At 40.4% G+C, this 23,472-nt stretch overlaps 4 protein-coding genes across 5 annotated transcripts; 2 read left to right on the forward strand and 2 right to left on the reverse strand.

Moving 5' to 3' along the window:
- Positions 1-607: 607 nt before the first annotated feature.
- Positions 608-5,878, reverse strand: slc15a5 (solute carrier family 15 member 5; the record flags this gene model as incomplete). Its single annotated transcript, XM_080028211.1, has 9 exons — positions 5,620-5,878; positions 5,035-5,257; positions 3,812-3,981; positions 3,453-3,673; positions 2,890-3,076; positions 2,530-2,718; positions 2,298-2,429; positions 2,060-2,168; positions 608-749 (listed from the first exon to the last, which is right to left on the reverse strand). Exons 2-9 carry the CDS (start codon positions 5,247-5,249, stop codon positions 608-610), a joined length of 1,365 nt encoding a protein of 454 aa, XP_079884337.1. The 5' UTR covers positions 5,250-5,257; positions 5,620-5,878.
- A 3,438-nt stretch (positions 5,879-9,316) lies between these two features.
- On the forward strand, positions 9,317-13,066 carry ccdc34 (coiled-coil domain containing 34). 2 transcript variants are annotated; one of them, XM_080027915.1, is made up of 7 exons: positions 9,317-9,398; positions 9,697-9,987; positions 10,100-10,238; positions 10,410-10,517; positions 10,632-10,790; positions 10,902-11,031; positions 12,037-13,066. In XM_080027915.1, the coding sequence occupies exons 2-7, from the start codon at positions 9,713-9,715 to the stop codon at positions 12,228-12,230; spliced, it is 1,005 nt and encodes a 334-aa protein (XP_079884041.1). In that variant the 5' UTR covers positions 9,317-9,398; positions 9,697-9,712; the 3' UTR covers positions 12,231-13,066. The 2 variants fall into 2 exon arrangements, with proteins under 2 accessions (XP_079884041.1, XP_079884040.1); XM_080027914.1 differs by having other exon boundaries at positions 9,700-9,987.
- A 1,193-nt stretch (positions 13,067-14,259) lies between these two features.
- On the forward strand, positions 14,260-16,085 carry rab19 (RAB19, member RAS oncogene family; the record flags this gene model as incomplete). Its single annotated transcript, XM_080027089.1, has 3 exons — positions 14,260-14,454; positions 14,930-15,113; positions 15,743-16,085. The coding sequence occupies 3 exons, from the start codon at positions 14,260-14,262 to the stop codon at positions 16,012-16,014; spliced, it is 651 nt and encodes a 216-aa protein (XP_079883215.1). The 3' UTR covers positions 16,015-16,085.
- Positions 16,086-16,227: 142 nt separating this feature from the next.
- hdhd5 (haloacid dehalogenase like hydrolase domain containing 5) lies at positions 16,228-20,631 on the reverse strand. Its single transcript, XM_080027088.1, has 8 exons — positions 20,357-20,631; positions 19,695-19,910; positions 19,472-19,584; positions 19,004-19,097; positions 18,894-18,927; positions 18,632-18,806; positions 18,317-18,505; positions 16,228-17,964 (listed from the first exon to the last, which is right to left on the reverse strand). The coding sequence occupies exons 1-8, from the start codon at positions 20,465-20,467 to the stop codon at positions 17,541-17,543; spliced, it is 1,356 nt and encodes a 451-aa protein (XP_079883214.1). The 5' UTR covers positions 20,468-20,631; the 3' UTR covers positions 16,228-17,540.
- Between the last annotated feature and the right edge of the window lie 2,841 nt (positions 20,632-23,472).

A 23,472-nucleotide genomic window follows, 5' to 3' on the forward strand; every position in this document is an offset into this window, starting at 1 on the left:
AAAACCCTTATAGTAGGTAGCACCAAAAAAAAACCCTATGTGTTAGGTAGCACAAAAAAAACCCTATGTAGTAGGTAACACAAAAAAAAAAACCTATGTAGTAGGTAGCACAAAAAAATAACCTATGTAGTAGGTAACACACAAAAAACCCCTATGTAGTAGGTAACACAAAAAAAACCCTGTGTTAGGTAGCACAAAAAAAACCCTATGTAGTAGGTAGCACAAAAAAAACCCTATGTGTTAGGTAGCACAAAAAAACCTATGTAGTAGGTAACAGAAAAAAAACCCTATGTGTTAGGTAGCACAAAAAAAATCGTATGTGTTAGGTAGCACAAAAAAAACCTATGTAGTAGGTAACGCAAAAAAAACCTATGTGTTAGGTAGCACAAAAAAAGTATGTAGTAGGTAACGCATATCTATGTAGTAGGTATGTAGTAGCAACTACAATTGTGTGTACCTTATTGTAAAGTGTTACCAAAATGGAAATAACACATGTACGTTCCATGACTTCATTTGAATATTTCACCCAACACTTTCTCCGGTTACAGATTTTGACATAGTAAAACGCAGCGCCAGCGCTGCTAACAGTAGGTCATAATGAAGACGGTCATAAGATAGACTCAATGGAGGCATTTGTGTAGGAGCGATCCATGGTGTCATAGAAGCGCAGACAGGCCTTGTAATGCAGAAGCGTCTCTGTCAGGGGGCTGATGGTCAGGGCTTTACCCCGCACACTCAGGTCTATGTACCTAAACAAGAAAACACACTTAGAGCTGAGATACACAACTTTTTAAAGCACCTAATGGACCTGAATATGGGTAATCTACTGCAACACACATTCTGCAATACTTCATTCTATTGTAACCTGTATTCCAATTTATAGTCAAGAGTAGGGATGTAACAATATACCGCAAAACGGTCGTTCGCGATATGAAAAGGCCACGAATGTCAACCTTAAGTTTTTTCTTGTTATACCGTGTCACGGTATTACAGGCGAGCGTGCATGGTAAATGCGCTCCGTCATTGTGGAGAGTCTCGTGAGCAACGTAGCACTCAATCTAACACTGTATGGGCCACACCAACATTGGAAACCAAACAATAACACATAGACACAACATCTTATCACTGAAACATGACTTCTAACGCTTCTAACTTTAAACTGAACAGTCACGTCTCACGTGGGCCGTTGTTTACACTAGCGCGTGCAGCTTCACAACATTGAGTCAAGCAGCAGCAAAGAAGAAGAGAGAGAAAGAGAAAAGGGAGAGATAGAGAAAAAGATCGAAAGAGTAGCTTACCAGACTGAAGAGAAAGTTGCTCGCGGGTCAATTATATCATTATGAATCCAGGCGAACGTGATGAAATAAGACTTCACGTGAACTCAGCATAGACAGTATATAAAAGCTATACCAGCATGTTGCGCAATACTATGGAATCCCTACTATGTCAAACTTAGGTGACACTACTTCTTCTGTCAAATGTAGGTGACGTTGTGAAAGTGTGAGGAAGGGAGGGGGGAATGGAGTGCACTGCAAACACATTGATTTTGAGACAGCAATTAAAATTAAAATCATAAATAAATATTTTACAGAGTTCATTGTGCCTGTCGGCCTATTAAGGTAAAACATGGCTTGTAAAAATGGAGTTGATAAGCAAATAAAACATAAATAAATGGGGAAATTATCACACTATTTAAATCCTTTTTATTTTATACATACTTTTACAGTTACAGACAAGTGACTAAATTAAGTTTAGATTTAAAATTCCTATTTCAGTTTGAAAAATATAGGTGTAAAGCTTCTTTAAAAATGGCAGTAGAGAAGCAGTGTCTTTGTTTTGGTGATAAATTGTTTAAATCTCTCAGAAATCTCTTCTTCATAATACGATATAAAAATTTGAATTATTCTTGTGTTTATGTTTCATTTAAATCAGCGTTACACCATTTAATTTGAGGGGGTAGAAATGAATTCCGCGCTTAATATCGTACCGTGATATCAATCGCAATATCGTACTCAAAATGTCATATCGTTACATCCCTAGTCAAGAGATAATACCTCACCTGCAAGATACACGCCAAAAAACAACCGTATTTATAGCCATCAGTGCAGCCATGAGGAAGAAGAACCTCTCCAGATTCCCATCATGCAGTACATTTGGGTAGAAGTTACCTGTAATGGAGCATCACAGTTAAATTAGACATCCCTTTTAGTTTAGTGTAATCAAGTTCCAGTATCACTATTCTTTTGCTGTATGAAGAAAACAGGCAAACACAGGAGGCTACTTCTATTAATGTTTACCTCCAGGGAGTAAGTGTACCAGCTGGACGATAACAGCTCCTAGAAAGCAGCCCCCTCCATAGGACAGAGTGAGGAAGTGCAGGGAGATCCCTCTGATGTGACTCGGGGTAAGCTGGAAAGATATGAGGGAACCTGCCAGAGAGGAAGGGACAGCACACATGTTTGATCATCTTTATATGTTAATTGTAACATACAGGGCAGCAAAAACAAAAGCTTTAAGTCTCTCACTCACATGCGGGGGTGACCAGAGCCTCTGCGAGACCAAGTAAGATGTACTGAGGAGCCAGCACGAAGCACGGCATGGACGACACTTGTAGAGTTTTGCCAGAGAGAGTCTGCTCCACCAGGGGGTATGCCTTCCTATGAAGCTCACACAAACCTGCTGCCAGCACCGACAGAGTGGCACACACGTGGCCCAGAGCTGGAAGGGTAGGATGGAAAGGGGGGGGGCATGAGAGAGGGGGCTGCAGAATAATTACGGGAGGAAAGAGGGAGGTATGAGAGAGGCGGAGGAGCGAGAGGGACACATAGAGGATGTTTAGGTGGAGACGTTAAAATGATGCGTTCATTTGTGGTACATAGAAATACTCACTGATGAATTTTGCAGGTGCAAGAGGGTTTTTTTCCACAGAGAGGCAGCAAGTCATCACACACTCGATCAGTGGGGCCAAGAGCAGCAGAGGGAGGATGCTGATAACATTCATGACGCCTATGGGCAGTAGAAGGTCACTCAGGTGAAGGTTGGAGTTCATTGTTTGTATGTAGTAGCCTGAGGGAATCTGTAGGAAACATGTTGTTAACATGGAGATGATCCTGTTTTCATGTTAAAAGGTAGAGAGTGAGCAACTCTGAAAAAAACGTGTTTTCCAAAACCAGTGAATATCTCTAGATCCACCTATCCAAGAAATCCAGTGTTAATACGCAGCCCAGGTAGGCTCTGTAAACGGGCATGTTGCTAGCTATGGCGGCCCCCCTTTGTTTGCATATCTATTTACGGAGCCTAGGCTGTGTATTAACATCAGATTTATTTTTCAGTGCACACAGTATGGGCAGGTAGCAGATCGTGAAAATCTGGTGATTTTAAAAACCAAGCGTTCTCCAGAATCACTGATTCCACCTTTAAATTGAAGACCCATTATATTCCTGGTGACCTACCTGAGTGATGCAGGCTCTGAACAGCAACTGTAGCCCGTAAAGAGGGAATAGCTTGGCCAGGACTTTGACGTTCTCTACATGTGTTTCGCTGTATCGGCCACCATTGTTCTCCTTGGCCCGGTCCAGCCATGATGCCACATCTCCACTCAGGTGGCGATAGTGGAGGCAACACATCTTGAGAGAGTTCAAGAAAACTCCCAGTGTGGTCAATAATGATCCACCTATCAAGGAAGAACAAACATTATTCTTTATTTGTCATGTTTCGTTACAAGTTTCTGTTTATGTGGTGAGTAAACAGTGTATTAGATGCACAAACAAGTCCTGCGAATGTCTGAATACCCGTTTCCTATGTATGTTACCTTTCTTGGGTTTAAAGGTGAGATTGTTCCGCATCATGTGTATGGCGAGAAGAACCAGCAGGACAGAGGTGAAGGGGATAAGGAAGCCCAGGTTTTTAGCCACAGACTGCTGGATGTAAGCAATACCCAGACACACCACAATGGAATTCAGGTTGACCAACCAGTAGAACCTAAAACAAATATCACACTCACAAATCCATATTGACTGCAGATGTCACTGTATTAAAAATGATTTTTCCCACTTACGGTCAAGAGTAAAATATTGAGAGAACAGAATAAATTGCCATGACATTCTATTAAAACGGTAGCCCCATGTGAATCTTGACAAGGAAAATATCCTGACAACTATACAGTATACTATACCGGATTTAGCATGACAAACATACATGTCCCTTTCAGGATAAATAATAGTGACCTTGGTGATCCCCTGACTTTTCATTGAGTGCTATTACAAGGAAATGTAACTTGTCAAATCAGCCTCAGCTGAACTTTATATTAAGTCCTAATTAGCAAATGTTAGCATGCTAACAGATTAAACCAAGAGGATGTAATAATTATAGGTGGTAAACAAAAGCATGTTTGCATCAGCACTATGGGCATTTAACTATGCTCACATTAGCATTTAGCATGGCTAAATTAACTGGGTTATTTACTTTTTTGGCTTGACCACATTAGATGTGTGGATTAGTGGATGTGGATCCATCCACGTTGTTGTCTAAGAATGTATCTCAATAACTTCTGGCAAGATTATCACATTTGGAATAAATAATTATGTTCACCATCATGTCCCATGATTATGATGACATTCTGAGCCTTTTTTAAAAACCATTGGTTCACATCTTTGTGCATTTACATTCAGGAAAACAAATGGTCAGATTTACTTGCTATTTTCTGTTATGGCCTTTTACCTTTCCTGTAACACCACAGTTTAGCCAGTAGGATGCAACACAAAGCTAATGGCCAGATTTTTGGGGAATTTTGCAGAGCATATTTGTGTTCATTTAAGGAGATACATTTTATTTGAATGACCCCATGACCTTCACGGTTAACACCCTTCAAACCAAGCCCCACTTGTTTGTTTTTCAAAATCAACAGACAAGGTCTTGTTTGCCAAACAACTGTTTCTATGCAGGATAACTGAATTAAAAAAGGACCTTATTAAGAAGACTTCTTAAATAATGATGTCAACTAAATGAGTGTATTCAGAGGGCAACAACACCTACCAGTTAAAGAAGGACATGAGCTGGTGCTGATTGTAGCCCTGAAGGTTATAGGCTCCCATGGGACAGAGGATGGCCCGGATGCCGCCAATGCCCAGTGCAGCAGCCAGGAGCCCGATGTAGAACAAGATCTGCTGCTCCCGGGGTTCAAGCTGGTGCGTCATGTGATGATTATCAATGTAGAAATCTTCAAACGGGAATGCCACCACGGGCAGCATAGCTGTGCCTAGAAAAGTTCCATGACAGATAAAGGTGCGAGGTCTAGGCTATTTGGAGATTTCAAACAAGAGTGTGACTTCCAGAAAGCAGAGCAATGACTGAGCATCTACAGTATAGGTTGAATTACTAAAAAGGTAGATATTCATGATGACTACGGTAATATGTTAGATGATTGTGCATCATCATTTCACATATTCAGATACACGTTTTCTCTTTTAAACTGGCAGAGAAAACCCAGATTTTATATTTTTGACTTGATTCACAGACAATATGTAATGGCAGTACAATCAAAACAATTGCATCTACAACTATTACAAAAAAAAAATCATATATCATGCCATCAACATGTATCAACCCATTCTTTCTTACCAAATACATGAAGAAAAGCACACAAGTAGAGCACCTTGGACCTTCCCAAGCAGGTTTCCGCAAACCACCCAACCAGAACTGGGGTCAGGGTGCTGGCCCCTACAAAGCACAGGTTCACTGTCGCAGCCAGGTAGTTATCATAGCCCAGCTTTACAGTGCAGAAGAGAATCGTGTTGCATACAATCCCAAGGAAAGTGAATCTTTCACACAGCTCTACAAGCAGTACACAGATGATGACTTGTAGCTTCTTGCGGGACTTCCTTGGTGGTCCCTGGTCTGAGCGAGGGGCCTCAAAGTTTCTCCGTAGTAGTCCTCTGCCCTCTCTCTGAAGGTCTCTTACCTCCATACCAACCTGGCCAGCAAGCTGCCTGCTGGGGCTGCTTGGTTGGCTCGATGCTGTCAGTAATAATGAACCACGCGGAGTTCTGAAAGGGAGCTCCTTGCCCTTTGAGAATAGGACCAACAGAGGCCAGAGCTGGAATCCCTCACTGTGGTGTGACTGTCACTCTCTCGTTGGACCAGAGACACACATTGGTTCAGACACACCTACCTGAATTCTGCACGTGCTGTGTCATGATATTACTCAGAACTATGGACGCCTTACAGGGATCTGATACTTCATGCAAAATTATATCCAGCAGGAGTGATGGACAGGAGCAATGTAGAGAGCATACCAGAAATATTTCTCCAATGAACAACACGATACAGACATGTGGTTGTTGTTTGTTTCATGATGAACTTATCCAAAGCAGTGCAGGGAATTAACCAAGTTGTGACGACCCCACCCCTTTTGTCTGGTTGGCTGGCTGTTTACCGTGTATGTGTTTTTGTGACCCAGAAGGTGTGGTCAGGGTAGATAGGCTATTGGAAACACCTGGGACTGGTGTCTCCCAGTAATCTATAAGGCATGCCACTTCAATCCGAGAGTTTTTGTTCTTGTAAATGAATTAATCCTTTTTGCATTAACTTCTTTTGGCACTAAATGTTACTTTTTTTATGATTTTCAGATGGACATGACAAAGTATATGAACTGTATTACAATTTTAATTTATTTTAGTTTTTAGGCTCCCTACATTAATTTAAACATCTGACCAGTATATTTGGAGATTCAGATTTACATTTTTTTCAAATTATTATTTATTTGTATACATTAAGCTACCTGGCAGTATGCAAAATATAGCAGTAAAAATTAGCTGAAACATCCATATGATGCATACATAATTATAATCCAATAACATATATTATTCCCTTAATAGCCCATTTTGAGACAATGAGTACTTTTACTTTTGGTACATGAAGCATTTTTGATGCCTCTGTACTTGCCTCTGTACTTTTACTTGTAACTGTGGTAGGCCTTGTTTCAGATCTGAAACTTTTACTGTAAGCTGTTGGAGCTTGATTTAAATCTTTAATTTTCAAATAAAAACATGTAAATCTGAAATGTTTTAATTGTCAGCAATAAAGTCATTGGTAAAATGTCTACAACTAAAGAACACCCAATGGTGCAGCAGTCTCGCACTAACAGACATTAATCAACAAATAACCAAAACTGAATTTAGTGCTGCGGGTAATTACATAAAAATGCCACATCTCTCTGTGAAAGCAGCCCTTCACTTTACAAACTATTTTCCCTTGGCCCTCTGCTAATTAGATTGATGATGTTAAGTGTGAGTGAGATAGGGTGCATGTGCAGGCAAGAAGGTCAGAACTTATGAAGGTAAATATGTTGCGAAATGTGAGAACATGTAAAACCTGACATCTGAACTTGTAGAATAAATTTGAGAACTTGTAGAACCAAAATCTAAACTTGTATGTATATATGCTCACGTGAAAATTATATTATTATTATATTTACACATTTTTTTTTTAGTTGTACCTACATTCTCCATTATAACTGCAACTCAGTGATTACATCTTTTCGTATCGGTCAATACAACTTCACAAATGTTCTCTCAGACGTCACTTGACTTTTGCTACACTTCTTGCAAGAGGTTGTGATCACCGAGTTGCAGTTGTAATGGAGAATGTAGGCTACAGAAGTAGGCCCTACGACAAAAATATAAATGTGTTAATATCAATATGACACATTTGTGAATATTTTCCCCCCTACAATAGGCTACGTACATATCACAAGTGAAAATATATGCCTACACGTTCAGATTTTTGTTCCTTCTCACATTTATTCTACAATTCCACATGTTAGGTGTATGCTCTCACATTTTGCCACATAGCATAGCCTATTTACCTTAATAAGAACACAACACTGACTGCCAATCAAAACACTGAACTGATTAACCCTGAGATGAAAGAGTGCGTGTCCACAGAACCACCGGAAAATATGTCTAGTAGGCTATACAACATCTGATATAGGCTATGTTATTTTATTAATTTCCAAAATTCAAATTATTTTGACTGTTCTCCCTTCAAGCCCTGTTTATAGCCACAGTGCCAGCAAGGTGTGTGCTTGACTATCAGGGGTCCACTTTACACCTGAAATCTTTTTTAAGAATCTAAATCGGCCTAATTAGGCTAGGCTAACCCTTAAACAATCAAAGTTAGTGGTTTTAATGTTAGTTCTTTCACCAGCTACAGCTTTTTGGAATTTTACAAATGAGATTACTAAAACATCCATGGCCTCCCTCACTTATGAATTGTAACAACATTATTTTCATTAGCCTTATCTCTTGAGATGTTTCAAAAGTTTAAAACTGAGTACTCAAGCTGACAACTACATTCAAGGTTTAAAATAACTTTATTCTGGTGGTTGCTGCTCCAATCAGGTGCCAAATCATTCAAAGATGTTAAAAATTACAATATGAAAGCATGACATAGAGGCTACAACAAACTAACCCAAATTTATTGTAAACTTAAATAGGAAAACATAGGCATAGGATATAGGGCCTAATAGGAATGGCTAATAGACCTAAATTACAAGAAGTAAAATGCCTACCTAAGGGTTTAATAATAGGCTATCTTAAAATGCTGTAGGTAAGATAATAAAGGGGCGACTGTGGCTCAGGTGGTTAAGCGGGTTGGCCAACGATCTAAGGGTTGGCGGTTCAATCCCCGCCCGGCCACCTGTGTCATGGTTGTTGTGTCCTTGGGCCCACCTTGCCCTGTGTGAATGTGCCCTGTGTGAATGTGTATGATTGCTGTATGTTTGAGGTGGTGGTCGGAGGGGCCGTAGGCGCTGAATGGCAGCCACGCTTCCGTCAGTCTGCCCCAGGGCAGCTGTGGCTACTCTCGTAGTTTACCACCACCGGTATGACTGAGTGTGAACGAATTGAACCAGGAAATGTAAAGCGTCTTTGAGTGCCTAGGCAATAAAGCGCTATATAAAACCTATCAATTATTAATTATTATTATTAAAGGGCTTGCCTAGCCTACTTCATGACTAGGCCAATGGTCATTAGTAGGCTACAGTCTACTGTGGGCTACAGTGAACAAATAAAAGTGGAGCCTCTTTATATTAGGCCTATTAGGCTAGCCCTTTTTTAGGCTAATTGTGGTTAGTAAGCTATAGGCTACTTTAAGCCTACTATTTACAAAAACCTATTTGTGTTTGCAGTAGGCCTATGGCATTTTCGTAAATACCATAGGCCTACTGCTTTGGATAATCAAACGAACGAGCGTCACCATGGTTACAGAAACGGCGTCCAGACTCCAGAGTGAGCGTGGGCCGTGGTGTATCATGGGAAGAAAAAAGTTGTTTGCAAATTAGTTGCAACGTTGGAGCAACAGACTTTTAGCTTGACTTATCTTCAGATATTGGCGCAAAGGTAATTAACTTAATGTTCAATTTTCTTTCAGAGTTAGCAAGACACTGCACACATACACTGTGGAGTTGGCTAAAGGTTAGTGGTATAAGTCCGGAGAACGTTAGAAAATATTAAAGCTAAGTTAGCTATCCAAAGCTAGCTGTTACCTTATAGTGCTAGCATTACTCTGCTAACCATTAAACAAGCTAAAGACTAGCTCGTTGTGTTGGAATATGTGCCTTACTGAAGAGTTGAATAGATTTATTTCACATTGCTTAATCATTGTAAACGCTCATCTATCGGCATTGTTTTTCCGAAGCAGACATCGGTTTGTCATGTCTGGGGATAGGATGCCGAACTGTCCTGCCTCTGCGTCTAAAGACTTCAGCTCGACCCCTCTCAAAACTATCCAGCGGAAAGACTTCCATACATCCAAGACATCCAGGGCCTTGGACGACGGCGTGCTGTCCGATGAAGACGACACATTTTCTCTGCTTTCTCCGATCTACCATGATAGCTTTGACAGCGATCAAGACCTGGAGCCCAGCCCAGATCAGCAAGCTTTCCCTGGGCACAGGGACACGTCCAAACACCGTGTTTCACCAGTCAGGTAACTGCTGAACTGTTCCTGCTTTGGAATATGATCTGCACTGAGTCATAGACCACAAACTGCATGATTCAGAAAGTATACAGTACAATTTGCAAGGCGGTTTTTGTTGTAGATGTGAGCTGCCGAGAACACCTTCAGATCAGATGTTAAATGTGGATGCTATAGGCTCCTCTTCTCTCAGTGCGTGGCAAATGTGGCTGGTGAACAAAGCCAAAGAAGACCGTCTCCGATTGGAAAAGAAAGCAGAGGAGGCAAGCACATTTAATTATTGTTAAATCACTCTATAACAAATGTTTACATGTTTTTATAGTAGTTGTTCTTTATCCCTTATTTAAAAATTATGTTTACTCCCTAATAGTGTCTTCCATGCATCCTGTCTGAATTTAATATATGATTATAACATGTTATATCCTTTAAAATAGGAGCGTATACTGAAGGAAAAGGAACAACGACAAGAAGTGCAACTGGAGCAGAAAAGGATTGTCATTCAAGAGAAGATCCAAGAATGGCTAACGACAAAAAGAGAACAGGTTAAACTGACATTTTAAACTCAGTAAAACAGCACACAACAGACTGTATTTTGTCCGAATTTAGTTTATCCACTGCTAACAGGTCTGTTATTTTTTTGCTTGTCGCAATCCCAGGAGATACACGAATCTCTTCTAAAAAAGAGCAAAGAGGAGGAGGAGATGCTGAGGCAGCAGGAAAAACAGAGGGAGATTGAAAGCAAAGCTCAGCAAAAATACAAAGAGTGGCTTCAGAAGAAGGACCAAGAAAAACTAGACACGGAAAAGAAGGAAAAAGTAATGCAGAAATGTCTTGATGCTTTTAATGAAGATATTGAATTAAATGTTAACAGTTTAATGTTATTTGATTATTGAGACTAAATCTGATGGATCCTTCTGTCCTGACAGGAGGAAGCTGCCCTGAAGGAGGAGCAGGAGAGAGAGCGCCGCAAGATGGCAGAGGAGAAGTTTAAGGAATGGCTGGAAAAGGCAAATGAAAAAAGCAGAGCGAGTCCCAAATCACCTTGCTACCCAGCAAGTAAGGTCATGTTAGTTAGTCATCTGAGAATTACTTACTATGCTTCATCATTTTTGTATTAAAGGTGGAGTCAATATGAAAAGTGCTATATAAATAAAGTTGCCTTGCCTAGGCTCTGTAGACTGGTATGTTGGTAGCTATGGTGGGCCCCTTTGTTTAAAGGTGTTGTAAGCGGAATGGTTCTTTTAGCTAACTTCCTGTCAGTTACTGCAGTTAGCGGTCCCCTCGCTTGTCCCTACGTCACCACATTAATGCGATGCGGTCTTCAATTGGTTACCTTCCTTCCGGAACACTTTCAGTGGCGGGAAGCGCGAGCATGGACCTATAAGGGCGCGAGGCAGACGCGAGGCAGACGCGAACAGGGAAGTGACAGCATTACCATACATGGAAACATCCGCGTGGTGAAGTCACAAAGTTTTATGCGACGTCACGAATTATGAAAGGGTAGACCGCTTTGAACACGTGACTTCTCGACTGGCTAGAATAGTGTTTAGTGCTCGGCACAGACACCCCAGACGGTCAGCAGGGAATACGTCGAAATGCATGTAAGTCATTATTTGATAATTTAGTATGGTTAAGCATGACTATGAATCATCATAACAACGTTTATAGGTCATAAAAGTCAAAAAGCATCATAGGTCCTCTTTAACATAAATAAACCGCTTACTTCACCTTTAAATACCCCTCTACCAGTTTACCAAGCCTAGGCTGCGTTTAAACACCAGATTTGATTTCAGCGCACACACAGTATGGACAGGTACATGATCTTGAGGAGATATTCACTGATTTCGACAAAAATGTATTTTGACAACAAGCGTTATCCAGAGTCGCTGACTCCACCTTTAACTGACACCATAGTGTTGATCAAATCTGTATGGTTTTGAATGCAATTTGTCTTTTTATGTTGGTTTCAGACTGCATCAAATGGGAATTCAGCTTGTTATTTTCATTTGCCTTGCTAGTATTTGTAATATGTCACTATTGTATTGGTTTGATTTCATCCAGGTCCCTATGAAAAATCCTACCCATCACCCGGCTTCTTCAATCCCATCCCTTGGAAGCCGATTCACGTCCCTCCTCTGGAAACGTCACTGAATAAGACATCTGACAAGAAACCTCAGAAACAACGAAAATGTCCCGGAAGCGCATTTAGACTGAAAAACTCTGCGAGCGCAACACAGTTGACACAGAGGAGATGACACAGCAGCCTATGACTGTGATACGGTAGCTTAGTTACGGCTCAAAAGTGATTTCACCACGACTCATCCACGCCACCACAGCCTCCTGAACCGAGACTCTGCTGAATCACAGAAATACTTCTGTTCCCTATTACAGCTGTGGTACATAGTACAAAGTGCTACCATAAATACATTTTGGTTTGTTATATTTTGTTTTGCACTGGAGCCATTTTGTAATAATGCACAAGCTCAATTGAGTATGTACTGTATGTGAGGATGTCTTGAGTTTCCGTGGATGTTTGGGATATAGGATCTTAACATGATTTTACAAAGATGTTTTAAGATGTGTTATAATTCATAAATCTGCTTTAATGTCATAATAATGTCTAGAATAAATGTCATTTGGAGATGGAGATGATATATTATATACTTGTAGATTTAATCCATTCACTGTTCGGATGGGGGGAAAAGCATTATTGTAGTTTTTTTCCTCTTGTCCTCATACATTATTTGTTCAGCAAATAAGTGTTCAACAAACTACATTGCTTTGTGTGCTATTAGGCATCTACCACGAACAACCACACAACAGAAAATAAGGTGGCTGGTGGTCACAGCCAAAGATAGACCCAGCTTGGTCAAGTGCCCCTCACACTCACACATTGTTCTGTGTCCAGCTGTGCCTTGTTCCTCTGTGGGCTGAGATGACGACAGGAGCGAGAGAGAGGGGGTGGAAGGATAGAGAGAGAGAGACTGATTCAGAATCAGAGCACTACGTTCATTCTGTGTTAACATCTCACTGTGAAATCAATGTGAGGCACTTGAGGTAAAACAATTTCAGTTGTACTTTATATGTTGGATAAACCTGTCTTAAACCACATCCTTTTCCATGTGCCTGTTGTGTTTTGTTCTTGCTTGGTCTTTGCGTAACCCCTTTCTGTTGTTGACTGCTGTGGAATGTGTTAGTTGACAGTAGTCAGTGAGGGAGTCTAACAATGTAGGGCAATTTAAATGTACAAAAGAAAAAGGAAAGCATTCTGTCTAAAGATTTAAGACAAATACTTAATGTGTTTAAGTTCTGTCTATGTACAGTCTGAGGTAGATTAATTGCAAGAGCTGTTTTATTTAAGCTGTTTGCTCATGGCTGTTTGCACACTGAGCCTTGTTAGTAAGACCTGTCTTCATACCGTAAAGACGTACGGTTATGTTCAAACTCGGCATCCAGCACTTTGGATCCAAGTGTAATCTACCTAACTTTCCAAAATGGTAAGTCTTAAGAATTTAGTTGCAAGAAAAAAACAACCTTATCATATATTTATATTTGTTTACCTGACCCTGTGCTTTTGAGTAGGAACAATGTTGCTGGTCATTTCAGGCTTTCTGCTTCTTCTGCCAGGTTTTGTGTCCCGTTACAGAGCCTCAAAGTAGAAAAACAATTCATATCCCAAGATGCAGTGGTGCAGGTGGGCTGGCAGCTGGAGGTCACACCTACCGAGACAGGTAAGGAGGTGTGTCTGTCATTGTGTCTCGATGAAATTAAGGGGGGAAGAGGTGTGGAGGGGCAGAGCGAGTGGGATGGTCTAAAGGGCAGAACTACAGACCACACTTGTGTTTATGACTTCAAGAATGTGTAAAGTGGACATGGCAAGCAAGTACAGGAAGAAGAAGCACATCAGCATTTGAAAGCTTTTCCCGGAGAAAAGGAACCTCTACTATAGGATGATTTAGTTTGGAGTTGTTTGCTGAGTAGAGCCTGTGAATATTTTTTTCTTTTTAAATGACAGAAGAAACAAGCTGTTGGAATAAAAACAGAGGACTTCACCTGTGGATTACACATCTTGATCTCGAAACGGCTCATAGTAGGCTACTAGAGCCGGTGTAAATCTTGACTTGCCCCTTTTACCCTAACAAGGATGTGACTCCTGTTACTGTAAATAGTGTCAGTTCTTATTGACACAACATGGCAGGAACCAGTTATGTTGCATAGAGGCACAAAAGTCTTGGATCAAGTGTTTCAGCGTGTCTGTATAATAAATATTCCCTCCCCATCACCATGCAGTCCACAGGGCCGGAGATTGAGGACTCCTTCGACTTTCTCTTCAAAATTATCCTTGTCGGGGACTCCGATGTTGGGAAGACCTGCGTGGTCCAGAGCTTCAAGTCTGGCATATTCAAGGAGAAGCAACAGAACACAATTGGGGTGGACTTTACTGTTCGTACCCTGGACATCGATGGCAAGAAGGTGAAGGTAGGTGACTTGCACTCTGTTACCTTTTATTTTATATTACTATTTTCATCCATTCAGACGTTTATCTCTGTTTTGTTGAACTCAGTTCAGTTTCCATCCAAGATCACAGTTTGTAATCATTCATTGCCACATGCCTTAGGGGTACTTTTATTATGGGTATATTTTAATATATTAACAGCACATGTGAGCTGTGTCTGTGTACTTACTCTGGTCTTAAAGTTCAATCAGTTCATCAGTTTCTTTACCCTTTTGAAAAAAGGAGAAGCTGACCACCTCCCTAAGATGATGTGTGTTTGCTTTCTGGGTGTGTTCAGTTATTCACTGCATGTATGTGCTTCTTGCATTAATTAGTTGTTGGGTTTTGCACACACACACACACTGTTCAGAGAAAGGGACTTTCAGAGTGAGATTATTTAACAACATTTTAGGACCACTTCATTCACTTTACGTCCATATGTGCTTTGTGTTGTTGCAGATGCAGGTGTGGGACACAGCTGGACAGGAGCGCTTCCGCACCATCACTCAGAGCTACTATCGCAGTGCCCACGGGGCTATGGTGGCCTATGACATCACACGCCGCACAACATTCGAGTCTGTTCCCCACTGGATCAGGGAGTTGCAGCAGTTTGGGGCTGCCAGCGTCATACTGATCCTCATCGGTGAGCAGGAGGAAAACAACTTGGTTTCATGTTTGTCTGAAAACATCATAACCAAAAACAGATCCCTACACTCACAGTAGTTTGAGCTTGTGAAAGCAATAGATCAGTTGTTCCCAACCTTATATCAAATGTTTATAACATAATGACTCACAAAAACAAATTCATATTACATATCCATAGGCCTACTACAATACATAGTGATCAGGCAGTTGACAATGTTTAAGATGGGTCTTTTTCACATTAACATTTTAACTTTTTTTTGGGATATTTGACTAAATTGCTTAATAGAGATGTTATCTTTAGCTTCTCATATGTGAAGATTTTATCCTTTTCTTTTTCATACATAACAGTACACTCAATATACTGTTGGTCAAAGGAAATAAGCTGTATTAATATTGAGCTGTGATAAATTGTGACGGCCATTATTTCCAATTTGTATTGACATTTTATAGACAAATTATTGATTGGGAAACTGTCAGATTTTATTTGTACTGTAGATATTGATAATAAAAGTAATTATAATCCGTGGCATTAAAAAAAAGGTTTTAATGTTTTGTTGATTTGATAGCTTATGCAGATAATTCCTCAACTTTTGTTTCCAAAACTATCGGTTCTGTCCACCACTGCAGGTAATAAGTCGGACCTCCAAACTCAGAGGCAGGTGTTGTTCGAGGACGCGTGCACCCTGGCAGAAAACAATGGCGTGCTGGCTGCTCTGGAAACGTCTGCTAAGGAGGCCCAGAACGTGGATGCGGCCTTCGTCCTCATGGCACGGGAGCTGATGGCACGCAATGGCATGACCATCACAGACGAGGGTCCCCAGGATCCAGCTCACTTCATGTTGAGTACCAGCTCCCACCCAGTGCATGGCAACGCATCTGATAAAACGTGTGGGTGCTGAGCGGACAGAGGCCGGGACATGTTGCTCCGGACTTGTTTAAAAAAATTGTGGTGGCGGTCTGAAGTGTGTTTGAAGAGCTCCTCTACCAAGGGAGGAGAGGATATTTACAGGAGCTTTGTTTTTAGGAGAAACTATATGTTGCATTCTGTGTGTGAATACAAGTTTTGTATATGTTTCGACTTTTTATATTTATAAAGTTAGCAGAATCTGTGACAAAAGCTTTAATGGCGTTATCACATGTATTTTTGCTATATTGCTCTGAGGAGCATTGCTGCTGAATGTGATAACTACTCCTGCGTTACAAACCACACCTCTGTTGGGTGTCTCTGTACTAAGATTGTACCACATTATCTATACACAATGTTTTCACTCGATAAGCAACCTTTTGTCCCTTTCATTTATTATGTATTTATTCAGACTTTCACAGTTTTAACCTTCACCACCTTTGTTAAACCACTCAGTTACGAATATAAGAAACTGATGCTGTACCTGCAATTACTTTGTTTTCCCACTAAAATCTTCTAATATAGACGTTCACGATAACGATTCACAAGAATAAGATTGTAAAAACTAAAACCACTTGACAGAAAACAAATCTGCGTAAACAGTGGTACTTTGTATTACTCAATTATAATTAATTATTGCTATTTTTTTTCTCAAAAAATAACACTAAAATAAAACAAGCATACACTAATGAGGTACTTCACTGAAACCTAGCAACCTAACTTTGTCAGCATTGGTGCATAGACATTCAACCTAACTTTAAAAACAAGTCAAGCTGAAATATGATCACAGTAAAAACAACCAGCAGAATTGGTGTAGTTAAGACCTGCTGGGGGGTGTAAGTATATTTTGGAAAGGCAAGATGACCCAGTTAGGTAGACTGTTGTGTAAATAATTAAAATCCACCTTTATATGGACAGTATGGTGTTAGTCGTGTCACAGATGAATCAGCAGATTTATCTTCATATAGCTCTTTCTAGATACATTTGAAGATCATCCAGCTATAGATGTCAATATGTTTCAACTCTTAACAATAAACTTCCAGAAGCCTTATAAAAGTCTGAGTGTAGTAAAAAATACTTGAAACATCACACCTAGACTCTGTTACAAACTGTGCTTTAAAAATATCTGATATATATCATTGTAGGTCCCACCTCATTAACTTGAGTCCTTGACTATATCTAGTTACTCAGTAGGAAAGGCCATAAGAAACAGTGATGCCCATGCAAAATATTTTGAAGATACTGCTGTGACACTGCGATGTGTAACCGACTTAAAAACAGTGTAACTTTGTTCTTTTTAGTGATAAAGTGGCATATTGTGGCCTTTTTGCTTCTACGGCACTTTATGAAAATCTCTAATAAGTATAGACGGTAACATCTCCCCTGTGATAATCAGGGGCATGGACGGGAAAGATAAAAAAAAAATACACTGATAAAGCTTCCTCTACTACGAGTTAAGTGCTGTTAGAGCTGGACGGCTGTGAGATGAAACCAGGGTTTGGGGGAGACTGTTCACTTCACCTACTCCAGAGGCCAGCCTTCCTGCTGAAACACCAGCTCCACAGCGTCCTTTACGTCCTCCACCACAAAGGACGGCTGCGTCAGACTGGGGTCGAAGCGGAAGTCCCTGTGACCGTGGAAGATTTGCTGCTCGCTGACGGTTTCCGTCGGGTCCGAGGGCAGCTCCTGCTGGTCTCTGCTGTACACGCCGGTGCACACCAGGATTGAGGTGCAACCCTCGGGGAGCTCCCCCTCTGCCCCGTACGCACCCGACGCTCCGCCTAGTTCTGCTGACGTCATTTTAGGGGCGTCATCAACGGTTTCTGCCAAGGGATCTACACTTCTTCCGCCGTCCTTAGCCTGCATCTGGGCCCTGGTACGCTGAGACGCCTGGAGGTAGTGATTGTAGAGGTTGGCGCCATATATGTCAGCCATGGGGTTGTCACTGTAAAAAGATATGGAGATATAACTGCCTGTAAGGGTCGAGTCAACACTTCTTGAGAATGCTTGTTGTCAAAATCAGTGTGTCAAAATCTGTGAACATCTCCTCACGATCCGCTACTTGTAGGAAAAGTCTGTGCACTGAAAAAAAAAAACCTAAATGGGCATGTTGCTAGCTATGGGGGACAACCTTTGTTTACATAAACTTTGTTTGCATACCAGTTTACAGAGCCTAGGCTGTATATCAACACAAAATAGAATTAAGCACACACACAAAACGGACAGGTAGCAGAAACACCACCTGTAAAAAAAACTATATGATTGTTAAGGTTCCGGTGCAGGTCTGGGTGGCTCACCCTATAGCGTACAGCCTCTTCACAGGTGTGGTCCAGCCAAGTCTCTCAGCCTGCTGCCTTATCAGCAGCTCGGCGTAGTTATAAGTCACCACACTGGGTTTACCGATAAGAGCCTCATACTTCAGCTCATAGCCAGTGACCTTTTTGTACAGACTCTCTAAGGCGAAAAGGAACATACCGTGTCCAAACCTGATAGACAAGGACATTACAGTGTTATAACATTGTCGTGACATTCAAAACTTTGAATAATGTTTCACGTGTGTGATGTTCATCGTAATGTGTGTGTCGTTGTAATTACACAGACACACGGACTACCTGGGATTCTTGGCCTCGGCCATCCACAGCAGATCCATGTTACATGCAAGGACGGGGATGTGAGGGTATAGCTTTGAATTCCAGCTATTGTCTGGGTTCCCACTTGTTAGCAGCACGTCAACGATAAGCTGGAGGTTGGTCTCCCATCTGATCGGCTCACCAAATAAGATGACAGCTGTGGGGAACAACCAGGTGAGAGAGGATAAAATATAAAATATTTTTACACTTATAGCTACAGTGTTGACCGTGTGTGGAAGCCTACCATCTATTTGCCGTAAGCCTTTGGTGGGAGGAATCTGTAAGATATTATACACAACTGGTAAAATGTCTAACTCATTCGTAACTGGGCTAGCTTTAATATTAGTTACTTACACTGTCTTTGGGCCTTCTGTCGTGGTCTACGACATCAAGAAGAGGATATGCTTCTCTGAGCTTATCTACGGTAACAACATTCTGAAAGCCCAGGCTGCGGTTTGGTAGGTTAAAGTCAAACACAGGTGAGCGAGAGTTATGATCCACACACACACACACACCCCTTGATTCTAAATTGGAAATTTGGGATTAGTATTGTGCAATGTGTTACTACCCAAGTTATAAACTATATTTCTTTATATATAAGCAAAGTATTAACCACAAAGTTATTCTGAAGCTTGTTGAGAGAAAAAGGAAAATAATTAAATCCACAAATCCATTCAAATTAAACAGGAACAAAGAGCACACAGATTAAACACTGATAACAAAGTGAAAAAAACACTGAATCAACAAAACATGCACCCTTGTAAAGGTCAACTTCCAGAGGGAGCAAAGAAACCCAAGTCCCTCAATTTTAAAACAGGATACTCTTGAGCGACCTCCTCAATTGGACCCTGCCCCGACACCAGCACGCACATTTTGTGGAACTGGTTGAACATGCGCAAAGGACTGTGGGATAGCATCACCTGGTCTGGAGACACCTGGGATGAAAGGTGAACAGGGAAAAAAAGATTGACGTCACAGAAGGGAAAAATGAACACTAGACAAAGCAAGGTGATGAGTATACTCAATCAAAAGGTGTTCACTTTACCTCCACATCAAGCCAATCTGATAGATGTTCAGCTTTGGCCTGTCTCATGCAGTTCCCAGCATTGGTGACAAACACCACAGGCACCTTGTATTTCCCATTGCGGTCCACCAGGTTCCTGAAGCATTGCTTAGCGGCAGGGATAGGTGTCCTGCCCCGCACTAGTACCCCATCTATGTCGAAGAGGAGTCCAAAGGAGCTGGAGCCCTGCGGAGGGGCCTGGGGCATGTGCAATATCACAACATGCATGGGAGGTTGTTCATTAACTTGCTATACATGATACAGTTGGATCACTTGTCACAATAGCGTCAGGGAACCTGGTGAGGTGAGACTTTGTTCCAGGGGTATTAAAATTAAACACTGTAGTTTTATGAACTCCCACTCATGAGTGAAGTGAATGATATGAGTTTGTACACTGGGGTTGTAAATTGTGTATAGTTATAATCAGAGTGTGTGTGTGTGTGTGTGTGTGTGTGTGTGTGTGTGTGTGTGTGTGTATTCATTCAACGTGGTTATTAATTAGTTTTTTTTTCTGCTCAGCCATTTCTTTACACTTTTAACATTTCAATGGCAAATACACAACAGCCAATTGTGAAAACAAAAATTTGACAAAAGTTATAGGTATTCTTCATTTAAATTTTTTTTTTAAGAAAGCGTCCACTTACATGGCTATAATTTCGTGAGTTCGAAGGCGACGTGTTTACTTGTTTTGCTGCTACCTCAAAGCTTGATTTGAGCAGCTGCCAGCCACTTTTCAAAGACCTTATTCTCTGCATTTCTCCAGGCAAGGGTGAGTAAAAGGCAGCGGTAAACAAGACAGAGCAGAGCTAGCTTTAGCCGAGCTAACGGTGACTGCCCCCTTACAGAGTCTGACCGCTGAGGAACAGGGTCATCGTTGGTATCTCCAACAGAGAATCAACACTCAACTTCTCTCCATGCGGCGAGTGAAGCTGCCATCAATCACAGCACGCAGAGATCTCCAATGATAAGGTATGAGCATGCGCAGAGCCGCGAGAACAGGAGAAACACAACACTACGTCACACCGGAAGCACCATGGAGAGAGTTCGTTACTATTTTGAAGAAATGAAACTTGTTGGTCAGAACATTACAACATTACTGACACAATTCTAGGCATGCTTTTTAAAATTTAATCAAACACTATATAAAATAATAATATATCTATAATTCCTCAAACAATCTTATATCAGGGATTCTTGAGAACCGGTGACTTGACATTTTCTGCTACCCGTCAGATTTTGCTCCCTAGTGGTTCTGCGCATGCGCATTCCGAAAATAACAATCCTGCGTGAGCAGCCGTCAGATTCTGCTACCTTTTTTTGCTACCGAGTATTTTCTTCAAAACATGTTTTTAACTGCGTAATTATGCTACACATATGTTTAAATTGTGCCTTTTGACCTGTGAGCATGTAGACACTGGCTTTGCTGCTGAATATAGAAATAAAATGATAGGCTTTTCTATGTGTTAACTTTACCATACTCGGAGTGGAGAAAGTTTTCGCCGGTGGTGGTGGTGGTGGTGGTGGTGGGAGGGGGGTGTACATAGGTAGTGGTGTAAAATAACGTGATTCTGTAGCGGGAGCATTATTTGATAGAGACAATTGATCTCACATTATACCCTACTAAATCTATAATAACGTTATAAAGTAGCATAAAAATGTACAGCTTTCAGTGTAGGCTACATGGGGTGAGTAGTGGTGTTGTAAGTAACGTGATTCTGTAGTGGGAGCATTATTTGATAGTTAATGGGTCTACAGATCAAATACGCTACCAGTTACGTGAGGTAGCATTTTCTGATAGGGTAGCATAATTTGATATAGGCTATTAAACACTAACAGCATCAAAATATGCTCCCCATATTCCTACAGTGTAGGCTACACTGTGTGTAGGCCTACATAGGGTGAGTAGTGGTGTAAAATAACGTGATTATGTAGTGGATGCATCGTTTGATGAGGTAATTGTCTATACGCTACCATGACGTAGGGTAGCATTTTCTGATAGGTAGCAAAATCTGACGAGGGAGCAGAAAATGTCAGAACACCGGGACAAAAGGCCATCTTCCATGTGTAACTGCTGTTATCTTTAAAAATAAAAATATTTAAAATTGTAGATGTTATTAGGGATTAAGAATCGAATGTCTGGAGCACAATTATCCCCTTAAATTTAATTTAATAATTATTATGTCAAATATATGACACTTGTTATCTTCTCACGACGTCCAAAACAGTGTGTCCACAGAGAGGATTTCAATCTTTCATAAGCAATAAAACCTATTAAAAATGTACTTTAATGATTAAAAAGTGCTTTTTTCATCATAAGCAACACTAAATAATCTCTCATATCAATAAAAACAGTTTTTCTTCAACACATCCATGTTTTATATGGTTTCAAAGTGGTGGGACACTTTTTGTCACCACCGTCAGACAATCCGTTAAAATGTAAGAAAATCAGCCAAAATAAGGGGCAGCTGTCACTATGAAGGACCTCTTGTCACATTCTACCTCTGCAGAGTACATTAGAGTCAGACAGGCTCTGATAAGTGTTGTAGTTTTAGAATATTTTACATTCCAAATCTTGAAAGTCCTGCGTCACAACCATGATACACCCACTTACAATTTCTGAAGAAGTTATTTGAAATGTTTCGATAATTTTATATTCCTGAAGTAGTTCATACTAGCACCAATCATCAACAGAAAAAAACTAATGGCTAACTAGATTAATTCCATTTGATTTGTTTAAGAAACGTTAAATATGTCAACACCGTCAGATGTCAACTGCTGATTTCCTGTCTGACGGTGGTGACAGGCCAATGACAATGACAATCAATGTGAAGGCATCATATTTGGGTGGTTTTCAAGTTATTATAATAATATTGAATACAGAAATAGGGTTTAGTTTTTCTAATATTGTATTTATGGAAACTCTCACAATCTTCTTTTGTCATGGATGATTCTTAAAAAAGTACAGGATGATATACAAAATGAGGCAATTTGGTCTGAGTCTTTTAGAGCAAGTCTGATTGAAAGACTGTAATTTGAATCTTGAATTAACGCTCAACCAATAATATGCTGTTATAAAATCACTGTTATTTATTATTCTACGTATTTGATGGTTATCTGGGTTTTTGTCACCACCGTCCGATATGTCAAATTCATAGATATTCTTGTCAACTCCGTCAGATGTGTGTCAACTCCGTCCGATTTATATTATTATGATAACAATACATAATGATATTTCATAGTTGTTGAGGAATGGTTGGTCATATCATATGTGAAAATCTAACCAGTCACCTAACATGAATGTGTTTTGAAATTTGAAACACATCTTGATTGCTGTTAATTTTAAAGTAAACATTCTATTACACAGTTCAACTGAAGAACATAGAGGAACATCGATATAAAATATCTATAGTCATATACATTTTGAAAATATTTTTTGTGGCCTCTGTCAGTTTTGGTGAATACTTGTGATCACAATTCTTCTCATGGGTCTAGCATAAATTGAGGGAAAATGAATTTGTGTTTTTGGTGTCAGACAGTGTTGACACAAAATAAGGAATGGCAAGGTGAAAAGCCGATTTTGATAAAAAGGATAAAAGCTGGGAGGTTGTATCAAAGTGTAGATTAGTAGCTTAGTATATGTTGGAAACATACATGTAATTTAATTGGACATAGGGTTTGTATTTTTTCAACATTGCACCCTGTTTTGTCCCACTTCTCAAGAATCACTGATATATTTGATTATCTGTTTAATATTTTCCTT

This window comes from Ammodytes marinus (genome assembly GCF_949987685.1).
Source record: "Ammodytes marinus genome assembly, chromosome: 5".
Taxonomy (NCBI): Eukaryota; Metazoa; Chordata; class Actinopteri; order Uranoscopiformes; family Ammodytidae; genus Ammodytes; species Ammodytes marinus.